Source organism: Schistocerca piceifrons, chromosome 3 (genome assembly GCF_021461385.2).
Source record: "Schistocerca piceifrons isolate TAMUIC-IGC-003096 chromosome 3, iqSchPice1.1, whole genome shotgun sequence".
Classification (NCBI taxonomy): Eukaryota; Metazoa; Arthropoda; class Insecta; order Orthoptera; family Acrididae; genus Schistocerca; species Schistocerca piceifrons.
The window spans coordinates 757,510,596-757,530,608 of record NC_060140.1 but is presented as its reverse complement, the minus strand read 5'-3'; the positions used below and the strand labels follow the sequence as shown (position 1 = coordinate 757,530,608).

The 20,013-nt window shown below is 40.7% G+C and overlaps 1 protein-coding gene across 1 annotated transcript in view; it reads left to right on the top strand.

The window, feature by feature from the left end:
- LOC124788324 (nucleoprotein TPR-like) overlaps positions 1-20,013 on the top strand; it is a 393,071-nt gene that overhangs the window by 242,331 nt on the left and 130,727 nt on the right. The window contains exon 18 of the mRNA XM_047255562.1: positions 7,152-7,223. Coding sequence (XP_047111518.1) covers positions 7,152-7,223 — 72 coding nt within the window. The remainder of the gene's footprint in view (positions 1-7,151; positions 7,224-20,013) is intronic.

Sequence of the window (20,013 nt, the reverse complement as noted above, 5' to 3'; positions counted from 1 at the left end):
ATAGTGGTTGGACCCTAGGCAACTGGAAAACCATGGCCTGGTCAGATGAGTCCCGATTTATGTTGGTAACAGCTAAAAGGTAGGTTTCGAGTGTGGTGCAGACCCCATGAGGCCGTGGACCCGGGCTGTCAGCAAGGCACAGTGCAAGGAGCAGTTGGCTCCATAATGGTGTGGACTGTATTTATAAGGCATGAACTGAGTCGGCTGGCCCAGCTGAACTGATCGTTGACTGGAAATGGTTATATTTGGCTACTTGGAGACCATTTGCAGCCATTCAAGAAATTCATGTTCCGAAACATGATGGAGTTTTTATGGATGACAGTTGTTCGCAATTGGTTTGAAGAACATTATGAACAATTCAAGCAAATGCTTTGGCCACCCAGGTCAGCCGACACGAATCCCATTGAGCATTTATGAGACATAGTCGAGAAGTCAGTTCGTGCATATAATCGTGCACTCATAACACTTACGCAATTATGGATGGCTATAAAGGTAGCATGGCTCAATATTTCTAGTTTCTGGATGGGGACTTCCAATAATTTGTCGAGCCTGTGCCACATCGAGTTGCTGCATAATGCCTGACAAAAGAGGTCAGACATATTGTGAGGTATCCCATGACAAATTTTGTCAAGTCAGTGTACATCATAAAAAATGCAGTAGTTCCTTTAAGAAGTACTAGGTTGATTTTCTTCATTGACTTTCTCCTGTCTATGCTTGTGTGTATCTCAAATGACGTAGCTCTTAATATTTGAAACATATATCTGCTGATTTCTGTGAGTCACAGCTATCTGCTCAAGAAAATGAAATTTGCTGAAAGCAATTGTCTGCCCGCATCCTGCAGTATGCCACAATGTACCCTGTGCAACCTGTGAAAGTATACATCCAGCTTTTTCTTCTTTCCAGAGCAGCTCCAGATATCTGAATGACATTTGATCTTTCAATCAGGATTGCCTTGACGAGAGGTTGATTGGCTTTTGCTTCAGTGATGAATATTCTGATTGGTCTTAACTCCTCTTCTGCTAATTGCACTACCTCATTGGATGCTTCCTCCTCCACTGCCCTTCATTACTTTTATTTTCATACCAACACTCTGAAAAGTTTCTAGTGAAGTCTTAGAAAACTCTGTGCTATATAGTAAAAATCAAACAATGGAAAACCCAGGATGGAAAGTAACAATATTATGAGAAGGAAAGTTTCTACTCACCATATAGCGGAGATGCTGAGTCGCAGATAGGCACAGCAAAAAGACTTTCACATTAGAAGCTTTCGGCCAGTTGCCTCCTTCAACAATACACACACACACACACACACACACACACACACACACACACACACACACACACACACGACTGCAGTTTCAGGCAACTGAAACCACACTGCGATCAGCAGCACCAGTGTGTGAAGGGAGGGGGAGGGATAGTATGGTGGGGATGACGGAAAGTGAAAAAATAAATTGAAAAATAAATAAATAAAAATAAAAAGCCTGGGTGTGGTGGTGGAATGATGGCTGTGTAGTGCTGGAATGGGAGCAGGGAAGGGGCTGGATGGGTGAGGACAGCAACTAACGAAGGTTGAGTCCAGGAGGGTTACGGGAACGTAGGATGTATTGCAGGGAAAGTTCCCACTTGCACAATTCAGAAAAGCTGGTGTTGGTGGGAAGGATCCATATGGCACAGGCTGTGAAGCAGTCATTGAAATGAGGGAAATGTTTGGCAGTGTGTTCAGCAACAGGGTAGTCCACAGTTTGTCAGTGGCCATTTAGCCGGACAGACAGCTTGTTGGTTGTCATGTCTACATAGAATGCAGCACAGTGGTTGCAGCTTAGCTTGTAGACCACATGACTGGTTTCATAGGTAGCCCTACCTTTGATGGGATAGGTGATGTTAGTGACCAGAGGTGGTGGTGGGAGGATGTATGGGACAGGTCGTGCATCTAGGTCTATTACAGGGGTATGAATCATGAGGTAAGGGCTTGGGAGCAGGGGTTGTGTAAGGATGGACGAGTATATTGTGTAGGTTTGGTGGATGGCAGAATACCACTAGGGGAGGGGTGGGAGGGATAGTGGGTAGGACATTTCTCATTTAAGGGTACAACGAGAGGTAATAAAAACCGTGGCGGAGAATGTAATTCAGTTGCTCTAGTCCTGGGTGCTACTGAGTTACGAGGGGAAATGCTCCTCTGTGGCCAGATGGTGGGACTCCCACCAACAGCAGCTTTTCTGAATTGCGCAGATGGCAACTTTCCCTGCAATTCATCATAGGTTTCCATAATCCTCCTGGCCTCAACCTTCATTAGTTGCTGTCCTCACCCATTCAGTCCCTTTCCTGCTCACATTCCAACACTACACAGCTGTCATTCCATCACCACACCCAGTCCTTTATTTTTATTTTATTTTAAATTTATTTCTCTCCTTTTCTGCTACTCCCCCGCCTCACCTCTCCCCTGCCCTTCGCCTAACCTGCAGCACTTCACTGTCCACCACCCCCACCATACTATCCCTCCCCCTCCCCACCCCAGCCTCCTTCTTACCCCGCCCAGTCACCAGTCTGTGTCTGCATATGTGTGTCTGTTGTTGACGAAAGCCATTGGCCGAAAGCTTTAAGTGTGAAAGTCTTTTTGTTGTGCCTATCTCAGACTCAGTATCTTCGCTATATAAGTGAGTAGCAACTTTCCATGTGTGCTATATAGGTTAGACCATACATGCTTGGTTGGGGTATGCTGCAAGTGTTAGTACATTTCATGGGAATTGTATGTGGAATGATATATTGCTTGGAAGGATTCTTTCTGAAGTTTACAGTTGACCAGTTTGTGATTGATAATTTGATGTTTTGCCAGCAGAAGTGGATGGCGTTCTCAAAGAATAATCATCAGTTGCTCTGTACAGGGCCAAGTAGTGCCTGGGATGGTTACCAGAGGAGTAGGCATCTCAAGGAGCTATAAATAGACAAGAGGTTTAATTGGCTAGACTCTGAGCATATTTCTGTGTTCAGAATAGTCAGTATGCCCTGGAGGTGGAGAATAGGCCATCAATAGTCAGGATAGTCATGACAGGTGTCGTTCAGTAATGGAACAGAATCCGAAGACCATTAGGAGAGAGAGGAGAGGGATAGGCATGTGCTTTGTGGAGAGCTGCGACCAGAGTGAGTGTGTGTGTGCATAGCAACTGCTGCTCCAGCAGCATCTCATGGCCAACACAGTTTTCTTCCTCACTTATTATTAGCTGTTCTGGCAGTGCATGTGAACTTCATCTGTCAGTGTCAGTGTTTTTACAAGAACAAACAACTTCTATTCTGAGGTGATGATTCTACCCAGCATGTAGTCCACAAGAATTATTACAGACTAAAAGTGAAAATCTTAAGTGTAAAACATTATAAATTTACAGTTGGCAATAAAAAGTTCCAGTACCCCCTAGACTGATGGTGGCCCGCATAGCCCATAACGGACTGAAACTGAAGTTTCGGACAGAATGCATATGTATTTGTGTTGGCGTTGCCTGAAGACCTGGCCACAGTCATTACTGGTGTGCCTTCCCACTTGCTACCTTAATTAGTTGTTCCCTAATAGGCACTTGGCAAATATACGTTTACCCCTTTCCATTTCCTTGCTGATGTTGTTGTTGTTGTTGTTGGTGGTGGTGGTGGTGGTGGTGGTGGTGCTGCTACTGCTACTACTGTAGATCTAGATGGCTTACTGGACCTGGTGGTATGGTAATTTGTTCCATCAGATAGAACTTGAGAAACTTTCCAGATGTTGCTTAATATACGGCATCATTTAATGTGTGAAGAGCCAGTCTCAATCTGTTACAGGCTCAAATTTCTCTTATGTACTTTGACCTATGTTTAACAGATTGTCCTGTCATTCACTTAGCTGCAAGCACATGGTATTCAGTAAATGTCCAATGTTGTGAGTGGGTGCCCGTCTTTGGTTTATCTGAGGCACTGATTGATTTTCTTCATTGATTTTTATGTTGTCTTTATATTATGGTTTTGGAGTATACAGTGAATTATGTATGGGGATTATGGCGGCCAAGAACTTATTCTGTAAAGGTGTGCTTTCACTTACCATTGGCTTTTGTCACACTTTCAATGTCTTTGATGGAATACCTATATCTCCACAGATTACATTACAGGCATTGCATTTCATATTCTAGGTCTTGTGGGTCACACATTGTTATTGCATGTGTTATGAGGACCTTAATTGATCACTTCTCTTGCTTGGACTATGTTCTGAGAGACTATGTAAATACCACTTCACATGCATAAGTTTTGTTGTAACTGCGACCAGGACGGTTGCGGGATAGCAATCACGGAAACCGCTGCGGGACCCACGGAGAGGCCCGCGAACAACTACACAATGGGAGAGGATGGACACGACCAACGAAGGACAGAACGAATACCACAAGCACAAGATCGAACATGTCCACTCGTACACAGAACAAGGAAGTAAGCTGTCTAGCGCGAAGTGGGGTGTAAACTGATGTACGCGAGATTAGACTGGCTGGCTGAGCGAGAGGCAGGTGCTTAAGTACGCTATCGGGGGCGCCGCTATTGGCTGCTGGGACCATATGTTCCACTGTGGCGCCCTAACACTAAAAGTGGGCCAGGAGGCGTGCACCGCCACAGCTTACGGCGCGATGGTGCAGAGACCTCTGTGGGTCTTCGACGTCCGTGACATTGGCGCGGATTCAAATTCCATGGCACGCGGTACCAGAGTTTACAATAAGAGGTACAGCACAGATTTCTGTCATTCCTCATAACTAACATATCAAGTAAGGATATCTGTTTATCCTTCTCTACTTCCATGGTAAACTGAAAACTGGCATGGAGACTGTTTACATGTTTGAAGAAGTCATCAAGCTGTTTTCCCTTGCCTCCACACAGGAGAGGTGATATGCATTATCCTGTACCACATAGTAGCCAAGGGTGATGAGTCAAGTGGCTGATCAACAAAAAAAATTGGCATCCATCTGACATCCCATGCCACTCCTTCCAGCTTCTTATAGAAACTGCCATTCAATATGAAGTAATGTGATATGAGAGAAGAATGAAATAGCTTAGTAATATTGTCTTGGAAAAGGGAATTGATGCACTCTAATGAATCCTTTGACAGTTTTTGCTATCATTGCTAGAACTTAATATATAAACGATATTATTACCAACACTTGACTATATTGTTCCAACCATTTGCTGTGAAAATGCAGGGGCATGTAAAGTCCACTACATGTGATGGTTGTCAATTTCTCTATGGATATGTTTGAAATGCAATCACATGACTGGGCACCCTTGGAAGTCCATACTGTTGTACAGGAACATGGATGGCATTTTCATTTTATGGAGATGTAAGAGAAATGGCTTTGTGACTTCATGAAACACCTAAACAGGTACCATTCTATTATTCAGTTTACCATGCAAGTAGGAAAGAATAGGCAGCTACCATTCGTTGTAGATGTGCTACTTATGAGGAATGGTGCCACCATGTGTGACAAATCCATGCACATAGATTGATTGTAACCAAAGCTCTTAAATAACCATACAATCCAAAAGAGGTGTATGATCAATAACTTTCTAGCACACAGGAAAATGACTGTGGCATCTTAGATGTGCATATTTCATGAAGTACTTAAAAACTTTGACAAGACCAACACCACCAAATTACACTTCTAAGGAATAAAAATTCCTGATGTGGCCTTTCTGTGATACATCCCCAGGCTGACAGACTGAATCAGCCATATGTCCCAAGAAGACAGTATGAAGGGTGCAGTCAGACTGGCCAAGAAAATTAATGTATGTGTCTCTGATCAACCAAAGACAACAGGACCCACTCACAGCATCAGGGACCATACATTTACAGCAGAATATATATAGTATTGAAACAAACAAAATTACAAACTAGGGCAGACAGGCAGGGGACTGCAGATAGCAATTTCAAAGGCATGTCAAAAATGACTGTGGTCAGACCATTGGACAGTGCTTCAACAAGTACACATAGCCTCCACTAGTTAGAGCTCAGTTCCAGTCACTCTTGAGCAATAGATGATAATTGTTTGAGAATGCCAGCCACTCGTGCTGGCATAACATGATGTAGACTGGGAGGAGACAGAACCAAGAGGGACATAGTGGAGGGGAGTGTGTGGCTTCAGAGTGAGTGAAATTGGGTCAAGGGAACAAGGGTGAAGGTGGATGTGAGATGGGCCAACAAAGATTGAGGCCACGAGAATTGTGGGATCAAAGGATGTGTTGAAAGGACAATCCCCATGTAAGTAATTCAGAGGAGCTAGTATTTGGGGGAAGGACCCAGATGGTACGAGTTGTCAAGTAGCCAGTGAAGCTGAGCCTGTTGAGCCCAGCTGCATGTTCCTCCAGTGGGTGGATAATTCTGCTGTTGGTCACAGCTTGGCGGTGGCCATTTGTGGTGGTGGATAACTGGTTGGTTATTGTGCTGAAGTAACAGCAGAGCTGATATATGATATGACTGTTTTCACAAGTGATTTTGCCTCTGATAGAATAGTATATGCCTGGGTCTGGATAGTGGTAGCTTTTAGTGGGTGGATAGGTCTTACACTAGCATTTTCCTTGGAGCATGACCCACATGTCAAGGAGTTGGGAGTAAGTGTGGCCTGAGGAAGAACTAGGATATTTTGTAGATCAAGTGGGCAAAAGTACACTACCTTGGCAGTTACGGAAGAATTACGGATAGGACAGTCCTCAAACCTGAGCACAATGATAAATAACCAAAACTGCAGCAAGGAGTATGGGTCATTTGTGTGACTACTTGTCATCTTGCACAGAAATAAACATCTTTTCTCACCCATTACACTCTACACATCCATTCACTTCATACAAGCTGCAGAGCTGGCACATTGTTGTTGTCTGGGATAGTGGAACCTGCAGGTGTGTGTGTGTGTGTGTGTGTGTGTGTGTGTGTGTGTGTGTGAAGAAGGACTTATTCTGAAAGCTCAGCGACATTCTCAATCTTGTTCTTGTGTGTATTAGTGACTCAAGCACTTAAACTATATGAAGAGTTGTTACCTGTACTCCTTCAGTTATTCCTTAGTTACCCAGCTGTTGTTTTTCAGGGCCTGAAAAGAAATGATAGTTTCATACAGCTTGAAATATAGTCGTGTAATGTGTTCTGGGTTGTGTGTTTGCTAGGAAGGAGATGCAACTGGGGAAAGCAGAGAAGATGGTGTGGAAGATAATCAGGTGCCACCACCTTGCAAGAAGGTAAAATATAATAAAAGATAATATGATACCTGTAGAAATCTTTTTGTATTTGTGACTCCTTTATATGTGTGAAATGTTGAGATAAGGAGGTCGCACAGTGCATGGATGTGCTGCTCTGTATGTATGTGTTGCTCTGTATTGTTTTCTATACGGATGATAACTACAGCTGACTCTTTAGCACACGGCATAAATCACAATTTAGTAAGGAGACAAGTAAAATATATAAATTTGTAAATGTGCAAGAATAATACAAATAAAAGTTACAGGAAGATCCCCACCCCCCGGTCAGTCGGATCCAGGAAATGAGCGGTCTGGCTGTGGTACTTTCTAACAAGGCATTCCTCAACTATGTGTCAAATTGTTGCAGGATATTTTGTTTATGTGCTTTTCATTTGTTGTAGTGTGTTGCATATCTTATCACTTTTACAATGTTCTTTGTAGGGAAAATTAAATAACAAGAACATACATTCTTACTAGGTTGGACACACAAACTGCAGTTGGTCCTTGGCTTTGCCAGTCCTCCTGCTGCATTTTCTTTGGTCCATGTATTCTTCTCCAGCTAGTCCCATAGTACTCAGATCTTATCAGTCTGTCTCCGTCATTGTCTTCCCCTCAACCTATTGTCTCTGATGTCTTCTTCCACTCCCTGCCTGGTGATCTGGCCTTGTTGACTTACGTGCGGATACCACTTCAGCCTCCTGTCTTTAATCACAGCCAAGTTGTCTACTGATTTCAGCTGCTACAATTCATGGTTTTTCCTTTTTCTCCAGTCATCTCCTTTACTGGTCCAAACTTCTGTCTCAGAACAGCATTCTCAAATGTCGGGAGTTTCTTTTTATCTTTGGTGTCAAAGTCTAGGTGCCTGCTCCATATAGGACAACAGGTTACTGTCTTGTAGGTACTAATCTTCGTGGTTCTCGATAGAAACCAGGACTTCAGCAGCTTTCATGGTGCAAAGCTTGACCTGTTTCCTGCTTAGATTCTTGTCATTATTTCCTGGTCTATCCCAATCCTTTCACTGAGTACTGCCATGGTGGAGTTATTGTTAGATTTATTTGTTTTCGTCAGGTTGATCTAAAGTCTTTAATTGCTTATTCTTCTGTTGCTCATATAAGAAGATGTTGCCATCCATATCTAAAGATCTGTCAGTGTTCTCTCTGCTCACTATGAGGTATTTGGTCTTACCCAGATTTGTCTTCAAGCCTGCTCTCATTGCCTCTTCCATTAACACTCTTCCCATATGAACCAGATCTTGCTCATTCTGTGCTATTGAAACTACATCATCTGCAAAGGCCTGGGCATTGATCCTTCTACCCTGCTGAATTCCTGTCTTCAGGCTTGAAACCTTTCTCAGTGCTGTTTCAAGAACCAGATGAAACAGAATTGGAGAGAGGCAGTCTTCCTGTAGCACTGCAGTCCTCACCTTGAACTTATCTAACATATTTCCATTCGCTTTCATCATGCATGTTACCTCTTGTGTACATATTTGTGTTATTTTTATTGGTTTTCTGGGAACCTGCACCCTTTCCAGTTCTTGCCACATTGTGTGCCTGTTCACACTTTCATATTCTTTTTGGAAGACCACAAAAAGTCGGTGAACGTATCCATGAAATTCCCAGCTCTTTGATAGCACTTCGTTATTGTATGTAGTTAACCCACTGCTGATTTTTCCATTTCAAAACTGGAATCTAGATACTTCCCTGATGTATGGTGTTAGTGGCTTCAGCAACAACATCCTCAGGATCTTATAAGCTGTATATAGTATGGCAATTCCTCTATAGTTGTTGCATGTCATTGGGTCTCTTTTTCTTAAGTGTTGGGCAGATGAGAGACTGCTTTATTCTGCTGGGATGCTTCCTCTCCTCCAAATTAAACAGATTAGGGGGTAGACTCTTGCTTGTGGGATATCTCTTCCCTCTTCCAACATCTCTGTAGGTATGCCATCTATTCGTTCTGCCTTTCCTCTGTTCAGCATTTTTATGACATTTCTTACCTCTTTCATTTACGGCAGTTCATTCTCCACTATTAGTATTGTCACACTATTTTCTTTCTACAATTCCTCCTCCTCTTCTTCTTCTTCTTCTTCTTTTGATGCTGTTGTTGCCACTCTACTGATGATGTCATTGAAAATAATAGCATACAGATTGTAAGGTAATGCTCCCTGGTCTGTAACAGTAGGCTCAGTTTTTTGCAGCTTGCAGCCCCTTTTGGTATACTTCAGTCATAAAGCCACCAACTTTCCATCAGATAGTTAGTGAGAAAGAAGTAATCTAGTTAGTGACCTTTTTAAGGTTATTCCTCACCCCTCGAAATACTAAATATCAAGGCCTATCATTTAAGTGACACCCTCACCCTAGCCCTCAGTGTAACTGTATATTAAGTCCCATTCCATCTAAGTTTCTTCTTTACCCAAACACCTTGCTAAATCAATTCTCTTGAAGTAATTGCTAATGTTAGGACATAATTTGCTAATAACAATTCATATTCTAATACGTACAGCTGTGAGAATACAAAATGACTTGGACAGGAGTTTACTTAATCGTTCTAGACAGTATGTTCATGACAAACAAGGCAAAACTTGTTGCAACTAACTTGCCTTAAGCCTCTTCTAACCAGCGGCTCACTGCATCATTACCTCCTAGACTGTTCATTACAAAGTTACGAATAACCAATTTCTTTTTAGAATATACTGCTTTTAGCAGTAAATATGGATCTGATTTTATGCTGGGTCAGGATATTTGATTGTAATAATTTTCACAAGACTGGTTGTGTAGATATTCCTCTGATCAGATGACACTGTTTTCCAGAATGTTTGAAACACCTCTTGCATGTCATCAGCAGAAAATTTGTGACATTTTTTTGAAAACATTTGTGATACAAGTTGGGAGTACACGTTGGACCTGATTTTTGTGGCACACTTGGAATAATAATTTGGCCACTTCAGTTTCTTGTGTATCCAGTGTACATGTGCCCATGCATTCCGAGCATATTATTAGCATTATTCTTCCAATTTTTGGAGGAGACTTTAGACTCTCTTTCTCATTTGGCACTTAAATCACCATAAAACTGTGGTGTCCACTTTCAACATTATTATTTTCATCAATATCTGATGGGTGACCTTTAAGTCTCGGTAAAAAACCAGCACCAGGATGTAGCATCTACTGTTGTCCTAAGTAGCACCTATGCCTACAGTATTATTTTGGGCCTTCTTGGATGTAGCCAGTAAAGTTTCTAGATGAAAAATATTTAGAAATCAGGTTAAGATGATGATGATGATGATGATGATGATGATGATATGGATATGGAAGCTTGGGCTCCAAAACTCATTTGAGAAGACACAATTTATGACAGACATAAAATCAGTGCCAAGGGAACTGGAAACTGGACTGCAAAACATTAAGCAGGCAAAAAGATTTAAATACCGGCAATGGAGGGTGAAGCTTTGACAATGCCAGCCACTCGTGCTGGCGAAACGTCAGAAAAATCATTAGATGAACGTCGGCCGAAGAACCCGAGACAGAAGCCAATAGGCAGTTTGTCAACAAGTGGCCACGAAAGCCTTAACAATTTTGTATAGGAAAAAGATTGCTACTTACCGTGAAGAAGACACGTCAGATTGCGGACAGGTGCAACTAAAATATACTCACACCTAGCTTTCGGCCACATCCTTCATCAGTAAACGCGCGCGTGCCCACACACACACACACACACACACACACACACACACACACACACACACACACACACACACACACACGCGCGCGTATGTACGTACGTAAGCTCACCTCACGCACACATAACCACCAGCTCTAGCATCTTGGGCCGGAATGCAACATCACAAGGGATGCAAGCAACAATATGGAGGAGGTGGGGAAGGGGAAGGGATAGTAGTGTATGGGTGGGGAGAGAGATGAATGCTGTCTGGTGGAGTGTGCAGGGACTAGACTGCCACCAGGTGCAGCATCATGAGGTTTTGAGGCAGGGAGGTGGGTACAAAAAATAGAAAAAAGGAGAGAAGTAGAGAAAGACAGGCAGGTTCGTCAGCAGAGGGCTGCAAATAAACTGGGTAGGAGATGATGATAGAGAGGAGGTGGAAGCTGTAGGGTGGAGGGTGTGGGGACAGTATGTTGCCATAGCTTGAGGCCAGGATAATTACAGGAGGTGGTGGAGGCAAGGATCCAGATGGCTCAGGTAGTGAGTAGCCATTGAAATAAGGTGTGTTATGTTGAGTTGCATGTTGTACCACATGGTGATTTATTTTGCTCTTGGCCACAGTTTGGCTGTGGCCGTTCATCCTGATGGTCAGCTGGTTGGCAGTCATACCAATATAAAAAGCTGTGCAGTGATTGAAGCAGAGCTAGTAAATGAGATAGGTGCTATGACATGTGGCTTGGCCCTTGATGTGGTAGGATAAACCTGTGACAGGATTGGAATAGAAAGTGCTGGGTCAGTGGGTTGGTCAGTTTTTGAACCTGGGTCTGCCGCAGATATGATGCTTGTGGCAAGGGGGTTAGGATTGGGAGTTGCATAGGGATGGACTAGGATGTTGTGGAGGTTGTGTGGGCAACAGAACACCACTTTAGGAGGGCTTGTATCCCATATGATATGATGTTGCATTCTGGCTGGAGTTGGTGCTCGTGTGTGCGTGAGGTATGCTTGCCCCCCCCCCCCCCTCCCCCCCTCCTCCCTACCCCCCCAATCTCTCACTGATGAAGACGGTGGCTGAAAGCTATATATGGGTGTCTTTTAACTGTGCCTGTCTGCGACTTGATGTGTCTTCTTTACAGTAAACAGCAGTCTGTCTTTTCCTGTATTGTTGATATTCCTTCCTGGAGTTTCCATTGTTTGATAAATACCTAGGTGAATGGATAAAGCCTGATGTATGAGAGAACGAAGCTTCCCTGTGACACATTGACAGAATGGAAATGGTGTACAACTAACTAAAGGCGTCTACACTAAAGACATAAATATTCTTAAACACCAAAATTAGACGCTACTGCACTGTTACGTGACCAGAGGCTTTATATGTGTCAGAAACTTTTACATTGAACAAGAAAGGTCTAATGGAGAAACTTGAAGCCAAAGGAAGAAAGATTTCGAGAGAGATCATGGGCCCCCATCAAAGAAAACAGAGAATACAGAAGGTGTCATGTCTGCAAAGTACATAATAGCAAGTTGAGAAGCTAACTGTCATGATATGGAAGAGGAGGATTGCCTTTTATGGCCATGTGACACAAAAGAGCCTAGGAATGATCTGTAAAAGGATACTAACTTACTTTCAAAATAAGAAGCACAAAGAGGAATGCTTCACTGAAGTTAAAAAAGATCTCTGAGAACTGAAATTTTCTGCTGCAGATAACCGGGAGAATCACCTGCTACAAACACACAGAGATTTCTGGGAAAAGCCAAAAGTGAAGATAGGCATGGACCCAAGAGAGAAAAGAGAAACACTGGAAACAAATACAGTAGCATAGCCACAAAATGTCTGTCTAATGAAACACAAAAATAAATAAATAAATAAATAAAAATTAAATGTAAACTAAAAATCTCAATCAGACTGACTGACTACAAAAGAAGAATCAGTTCATAAATATCAAGACAAATTAAAATAGTTAAAAATGTGAGTTGTCAAGAATTACCTAAAGAAAGTAATAATGCTGCACAAAAACATTTGTGTCATTCAAAACTGAAAATAAAATGTGTAGGAATGAAATACATGAAGATTCGTTAACAGAGAGGGCCAAAAATGGAAAGAAAATTGAAATGCTCAAGGAAAACTAAACACTATGAGCAATTTCAAAGAAAGGAAACAGTAAGGATAATTAGAATAACTAAAAGACATCTTGAAAACAGGAAACTTAAGGAAATTGAAGACAACTTTTCAAAAAATAATTCCCTAGATTATCAGATATTTAAGGGCAGATTGAAAGGTTACCAAACCCCAAGTGCCCATTTAATTAAAGTGACAGACTTGGCATGATCAACATTGAAAATTCTGAAATATTTGCCAATGTTTTTATCGGGTTCTTAATTGTCCAGGCAGAACTGACCAATAAGCTGGAATTCTCAAATACTCATGAAAATCTATATGACTTACCTAAGTCCATTAGAGAAATGGTAGAAGTAATTAAAGCCTTAAAAAACAATAAAGATAGTGGAGAAGACAGTATTACAGCAGCACTTTTCAAATGGTCACTACAAAAGAAGAGTGAGCTAAAATTAGTATCTGAAAAACGGAAAAAATCTCGGAGAGTGGAAGATTATCTTATACGTCCACTGCATAAAAAGGCAATAAAAAAGATATTAACTACTACAGAGAAATTTCTTTGCTATCAGTTGCATATAAAATATTTTCCAAGCTTGTACTGAACAGAAGCAGGAACACCACTGGACAGTCATTTAAGGGGGGTAGGACATCAAACGGGCCGACTTGGAGCAGGAGAGGCACCACACGACATTTTAATTTCCACTGCTTATACTTTTACAAATAAATTCATAAAACTTTGTCAACATGACCAGGAGGGATTCAGAATTCACACTCTTAGCAATGTAAGTTCAAAAATATAACAAAATAAATTTTTTTTTAGGTGTAAAATTTCATCATTTTTTCACTCACTATTGGCTGCATTTGTTGCTATAGGTACACTTTTCTTTATAAGTCAGAGAGATACTTTGATGAATTTTGCACAGCATACAAACCATACTTACAGGTGTATAAAACTCTAGAATTTTCCAAATCTATTAAAAACTGTGGTAAAAACTGAGATAATTAACCGTAAAATTCGAGTTTTTTCTAAACATGAAATTTAAAATGTAACAGCTCATTCATTTTTTCTTAATTAAATAAATTCTAGAGTTTCATACAGCTGTAAGTAGGGTTTGTATGCTGTGCAAAATTCATCGAAGAATCTCTCTTACTTATGAAGAAAAGTGTACCTATAGTAACAAATGCAGCCAATAGTAAGTGAAAAAATGATGAAATTTCACATGTAAAAAAAAAAAATATATTTTGTTATATTTTTGAACTTACATTGCTAAGAGTGTGAATTCTGAATCCCTTCTGGTCATGTTGACAAAGTTTTATGAATTTATTTGTAAAAGTATAGACAGTGGAAATTAAAATGTCGTGTGGTGCCTCTCCTGTTCCAAGTCGGCCCCGTTTGATGTCCTACCCCCTTAAGTGAATATCAAGGTGGTTTTTAGAAGGGCAGATAATGAACAAATATTTAATCCGATGTTAATCATTCGCCACAGATTACTGAATTCAGAACGTAGTGTAGTAATGTTTGTCATTTTAAAAAAGGTTTTTGATTATGTTGACACAGAAATTCTAGATAATATAATCTAAGAATTTGGTGTAAAGCCTAAATTGGCTAATCTAAATCTCATAGCCCTTCAAAATAAACATAGGTGTACAGCTAGATGATGGTATGTGCCTAATTCATTTTAATTGTATTCTAGAAAAAACTGATAATTAGGAATAAAAAACTGAGTAAATAAGATTTCACCAATAAAGTTGGAAGAAGAAACTAGAATGACTCACATTTGCAGATGAATTTGCTGAAGATGTGACATCTGTTATAACAAAAGTTAATCTTTTTAGAAGGAATTGGCAGCAAGAGACTGACTCAAGAATTTCTGCAGAAAAATCCAAATTTTTAAGAAACATTAAAGGTGTGCCGAAATTTCTGAAAACGGATAATGGCCAAAAATAGAAAGTTAAAAAATTTAAATAGTTTGGGGAGACAATCCAACAATAAGGTTTGGAAAAAGCTGCTACAGAGGATACATGAAATGGGAACGTCTCTCTCTCTCTCTCTCTCTCTCTCTCTCTCTCTCGCTCCTTTATTTTTTTTTTATTTTTTTTATTTTTTTTAAAGTTTTTGATCAGTGATCTGTTCTTTCACAGTTAACGATGTCCTAATTCACATCTCTGTTCCTGACGTCCTTCATGTTTCATTGGTCGGGTTGCATCTGTTTTGAACATATGTTCATAGAACTTCAGTCATCTTTTCCTTATAGATTCAATCAGCCATTCATTATCCCTGTATAACTCCTTACTTCTTCAAAGTCTGTACTTTCCATCTGTTACCCTAGGACCAATTATTTTCCAAAGGATCTTGCATCTTGCATTCAGTTTTTTCGACTTCTCTCAGTCCATCTGTCCTATCTTTATGAGGAATTCACCTGTGTAGAGACATTTGGTTTTTGACCTCTCTCTGTGTTACAGTGCCTGAGTTAAGTTTTTCTTTAAATTGCCTTTTTCTTGTGAAGGACATGTATCTTACAACAAGTAGCAGCCATCTTCTCTAATCTGCTCTTGGCTTCTCTTCCACTGAAAGTGTCCATGTTTTCTTTTTTTTACTTTACTCTGTTGTTAAGTGATGGAGTACTGGTTGGATGTTGGTTGATTTATATACTTAGTTTTCTTGAAAGAAATGTGAAGGCTAGGTTTTTCTGTGTTTTCCTTCACAATGTTTATCTGTTCCACAGTTGTTTCCTTTTTTATTGACAGAAAAGCCAAACCATCACCAAAGGCAAGGCTATTGACTCTAATACCATTCTTCAGTTCTCCAATGTAAGCTTAGTTAATAATTTCCACTGCTATGCAAGCAAATGTCAAGTCTTAAACTATAATTTAGAAAAAGTAACATTGTTAGGAGAACGATAGATTGCTACTTGCCATAAAAATGAGACATTGAGCTGCAGACAGGCACAATAAAAGACTGTTACACATTTAGCTTTTGGTCAAAGCCTTCTTCAGAAAAGGAACACACACACATCTTCTTCACATAAGTAAGCAAGCAAGCAAGCAGCTGCCGGAGTTAATGATCATGTGTGGTGCGGTGTGCTTGCTTATGGGAATATACATACGAGGGCCGTTCAGAAAGTAACCTCCGGTTGATTTAAAAAAATACACCAAGTTAAATAAAAATATTTTAATATATACATCTTACAACTACACCTTTGCACTATTTTTCTACATAGTCTCCATAGCGATTGAGGCACTTATCGTATCTCTTCACAAGCTTTGAAATTCCTTCTGCATAAAAATCACCCGCTTGTGCCTGGAGCCAGCCTGTGACCGCATCTTTGAGCTCTTCGTCGTCATCAAACCGCTGTGACCCGAGCCATTTCTTCAAATGCAAGAAGAGGTGATAATCACTTGGCGCCAGGTCTGGGCTGTAAGGTGGATGGTTGATAACGTCCCACTTGAAGGACTCAAGAAGGGCCGTTGTTCTGCGAGCAGAGTGAGGATGGGCGTTATCGTGCAAAAAAACGATACCGGAAGTCAGCATACCACGGCGTTTGTTCTGTATAGCCCGTCGTAACTTTTTTATTGTTTCACAGTACACGTCTTGATTAATGGTCGTACCACGTTCCATGAATTCAACCAACAACACCCCTTTGGCATCCCAAAACACCGTTGCCATCAGTTTTCTGGCAGAAAAATCTTGCGAGGCTTTTCTTGGTTTGGTAGGCGAATTTGAATGTGCCCACATCTTTGATTGTTCTTTTGTCTCAGGGTTCACGTACTTAATCCAGGTTTCGTCACCAGTCACGATTCTGTTTAACAGTGGTTCTCCTTCGTCCTCATAACGTGCCAGAAAGTCTAATGCAGAGGCCATTCTTTGAGTTTTGTGGTGGTCGGTAAGAATTTTGGGCACCCATCGTGCACAGAACTTATGGTAACCCAATCTTGCTGTCACTATCTCGTAGAAGAGAGTCTTAGAAATCTGTGGAAAACCAGTAGACAACTCCGACATTGAGAAACGTCGATTTTTCACGAACTTTTGCATCAACTGTCTGAACGAGTTCGTCAGTCACCAATGATGGTCTACCACTCCTCTCTTCATCATGAACGTTTTCTCGTCCACTTTTAAATAAACGTACCCATTCACGGACAACTCCTTCACTCATAACTCTTGGTCCGTACACGGCACAAAGCTCACGATGAATAGCTGCTGCAGAATATCCTTTGGCTGTAAAAAACCTTATGACAGCACGCACTTCACATTTGGCGGGGTTTTCTATTGCAGCATACATTTCAAACTGCCACAAAAACTAAACTAGCGCAGGTACGACGTTCACTCGACCACGGCTTGATGCCGACTGACCTGTTGAGTGCGTGAACGCACAGATGGCGTCGCTACTCCCCCCACAACCCGCACTGTGACCAATCGGAGGTTACTTTCTGAACCGCCCTCGTACATACGTGCGTGCGTGCGTGTGTGTGTGTGTGTGTGTGTGTTTTCTTTCGTATCTGCTTTGGCTGAAAGCTAAACGTGTAACAGTCATTTTGTTACGCCTGTCTACAGCTCAGCTGATTATCTTTATGACAAGCAGAAACCTATCCTTTTCCCAATATTGTTGATATTCCAGCCCGGAGTTTCCATTTTTTGGATTTAGATAAATTAGAAATACTAGGTAGGTGACAGATAGCCGTATGTGTTAAAGTGCTGACTTCAGGGACATGTTGAGGCCCGCCAGTCCTGAATTGAATCTGCCTCACAGATTAATGGTGGGGTCTCGTGTGCCAGCCAGTCAGGATGTGGTCATTAGGCTGTTTTCTACATCCATATAGATAAATACAGGGTGCAATGTGTGAGCACTTTGAAAAAACAATATCACATTTGACAATGATAAATACACTAGATGCAGTCAGGAAGGGAATGCAGATGGTGGGGATCGCAAACAGTCGAGCAGTACTCAAGAATGGTTTGCACTGTGGTTCTATATGCTGTCTCCTTTACAGATTAGCTACACTTTTCCAAAATTCTCCCAGTGAAACGAAGTCGACCATTTGCCTTCCCTACTACGAACCTGACATGGTCATTCCGTTACATATCACTTTCTAACATTACACCTAAATATTTAATTTATATGGTTGTGTCAGGCAGCACACTGCTACTGCCATATTCAAATGTTACAGAATTTTTCCTTTCCTATTGCTTTGCATTAATTTATATATTTCTACATTTGGAGCAAGCTGCCATACGTCACACCAACTACAAATTCTGTCTACATCACCTTGTATCCTTCTACGCAGTTACTCAATAATGACACCTTTCTGTACACCACAGCCTCATCAGCGAACTACCATAAATTGCTTTTTAGCCCGTCCATCAGATCTTTACATCTATAGAGAGTAAGAGCTGTCTTATCTCACTTCCCTGGGGCTCTCCTGACGACACTGATAAACAACTCGCTGTTGAGGACAATGTACTAGGTTCTGTTACTTAAAAGGTCTTCGAGCCTCTCTCATACCTGGGAACCTAATCCATTTACAGTGTGGCACCTTGTCAAATGCTTTTTGGAATTCCTTTACCAAGCTTAGCTGGCTGTTTCTCAAGGAGTTCCTTGCGGGGTGGGGGAATAGCTCTGTACGTAAAAAACTGTAATCCATTTGAGTCCATAGACGTATCACGACACTGCACTGAACAGATATTTGAAAGTTGTGCAGCGTTAGTTGAATTTAGTGAAACTAAACTTCTAATTGTTGTTGTTTATAGGTCCCCTAACTCCGACTTCAGAGCATTTTTGCTCAAGCTAGAGAGGGTTCTTGATTCACTTTGTAGGAAGTACCAGAAACTAGTTATATGTGGCGACTTCAATATTAATTTTGTGTATGATTGTGCAAGAAAAAGGATGTTGGTAGATCTCCTAAATTCATATGATCTGATGCGAACTGTGTTTTTTCAACTAGGGTGCAGGGGAACAGTAGCACAGCCATAGACAATATTTTTATTCATTCTTCATTACTAGATGGGCATCCTGTTAGTAAAAGTGTGAATTGCCTTTAAGATCATGATGTACAAATTTTAACACTAAAAGGCTTTTGTACTCAAACCAATGTCACATTTAATTACAAGATATGTAGGAAAGTTAATCCAACAGCAATAGAGAGTTTTTTAAAACCTGTCGAGGAACAAGAGTGGGAGGATGTTTATAGTGCCGATAATATAGATGATAATTACAATGCTATCAATAATACATTTCTCATGCTCTTAGAGTTGCTTTCCATTAGAACATTCTAAACCAGGTACTAGCATTAATGGGCAGCCCGGGTGGCTGACTAGTGGGATAAGGATATCATGTAGAACAAAACGGTAATTATATCAAAATGTTAGAAGTAGTCACAATCAAGCTACAGTAGTCCATTACAAACAGTATTGTAAGATGCTTAAAAATGTTATTAGGAAGGCAAAGACTATGTGGTATGCAAATAGAATAGCTAATTCACAGGATTAAAATTAAAACCATATGGTCTGTTGTGAAGGAAGTGTCTGGTCAGCAGCACAAGGTTGACGGTATAAACTCAGTTCACAGGAATAATATTTCTGTTACTGATAAATCAGATATGTGTACTATATTTAACAATCATTTTCTGAGCATTGCTGGTGAATTAAATAAAAATTTAGTTTCTACAGGAAATCATATAACTTTCTTGGCAAATGCCTTTCCGAGATGGATGTCTGAAATACTCCAGTGATACAGGCAAGAGGGAAATTGATTCAATAATTAAATCTCTGAAGACTAAGGACTTTCATGGTTATGATGGAGTGTCTAGCAGAATATTATGTTAGCCCTGTATTTAGCCATATTTGTAATTTTTCCTTTAGGAATGGCCAGTTTCCTGAGCAATTAAAGAACGCAGTAGTAAAGCCGCTTTATAAAAAGGGAGAAAAGGATAATGTAGGTAATTTCAGACCTATTTCTATGCCATCAGTGTTTGCAAAAGTTATTGAAAAGGCTATGTATGTAAGGATAATTGATCATTTTATATCAT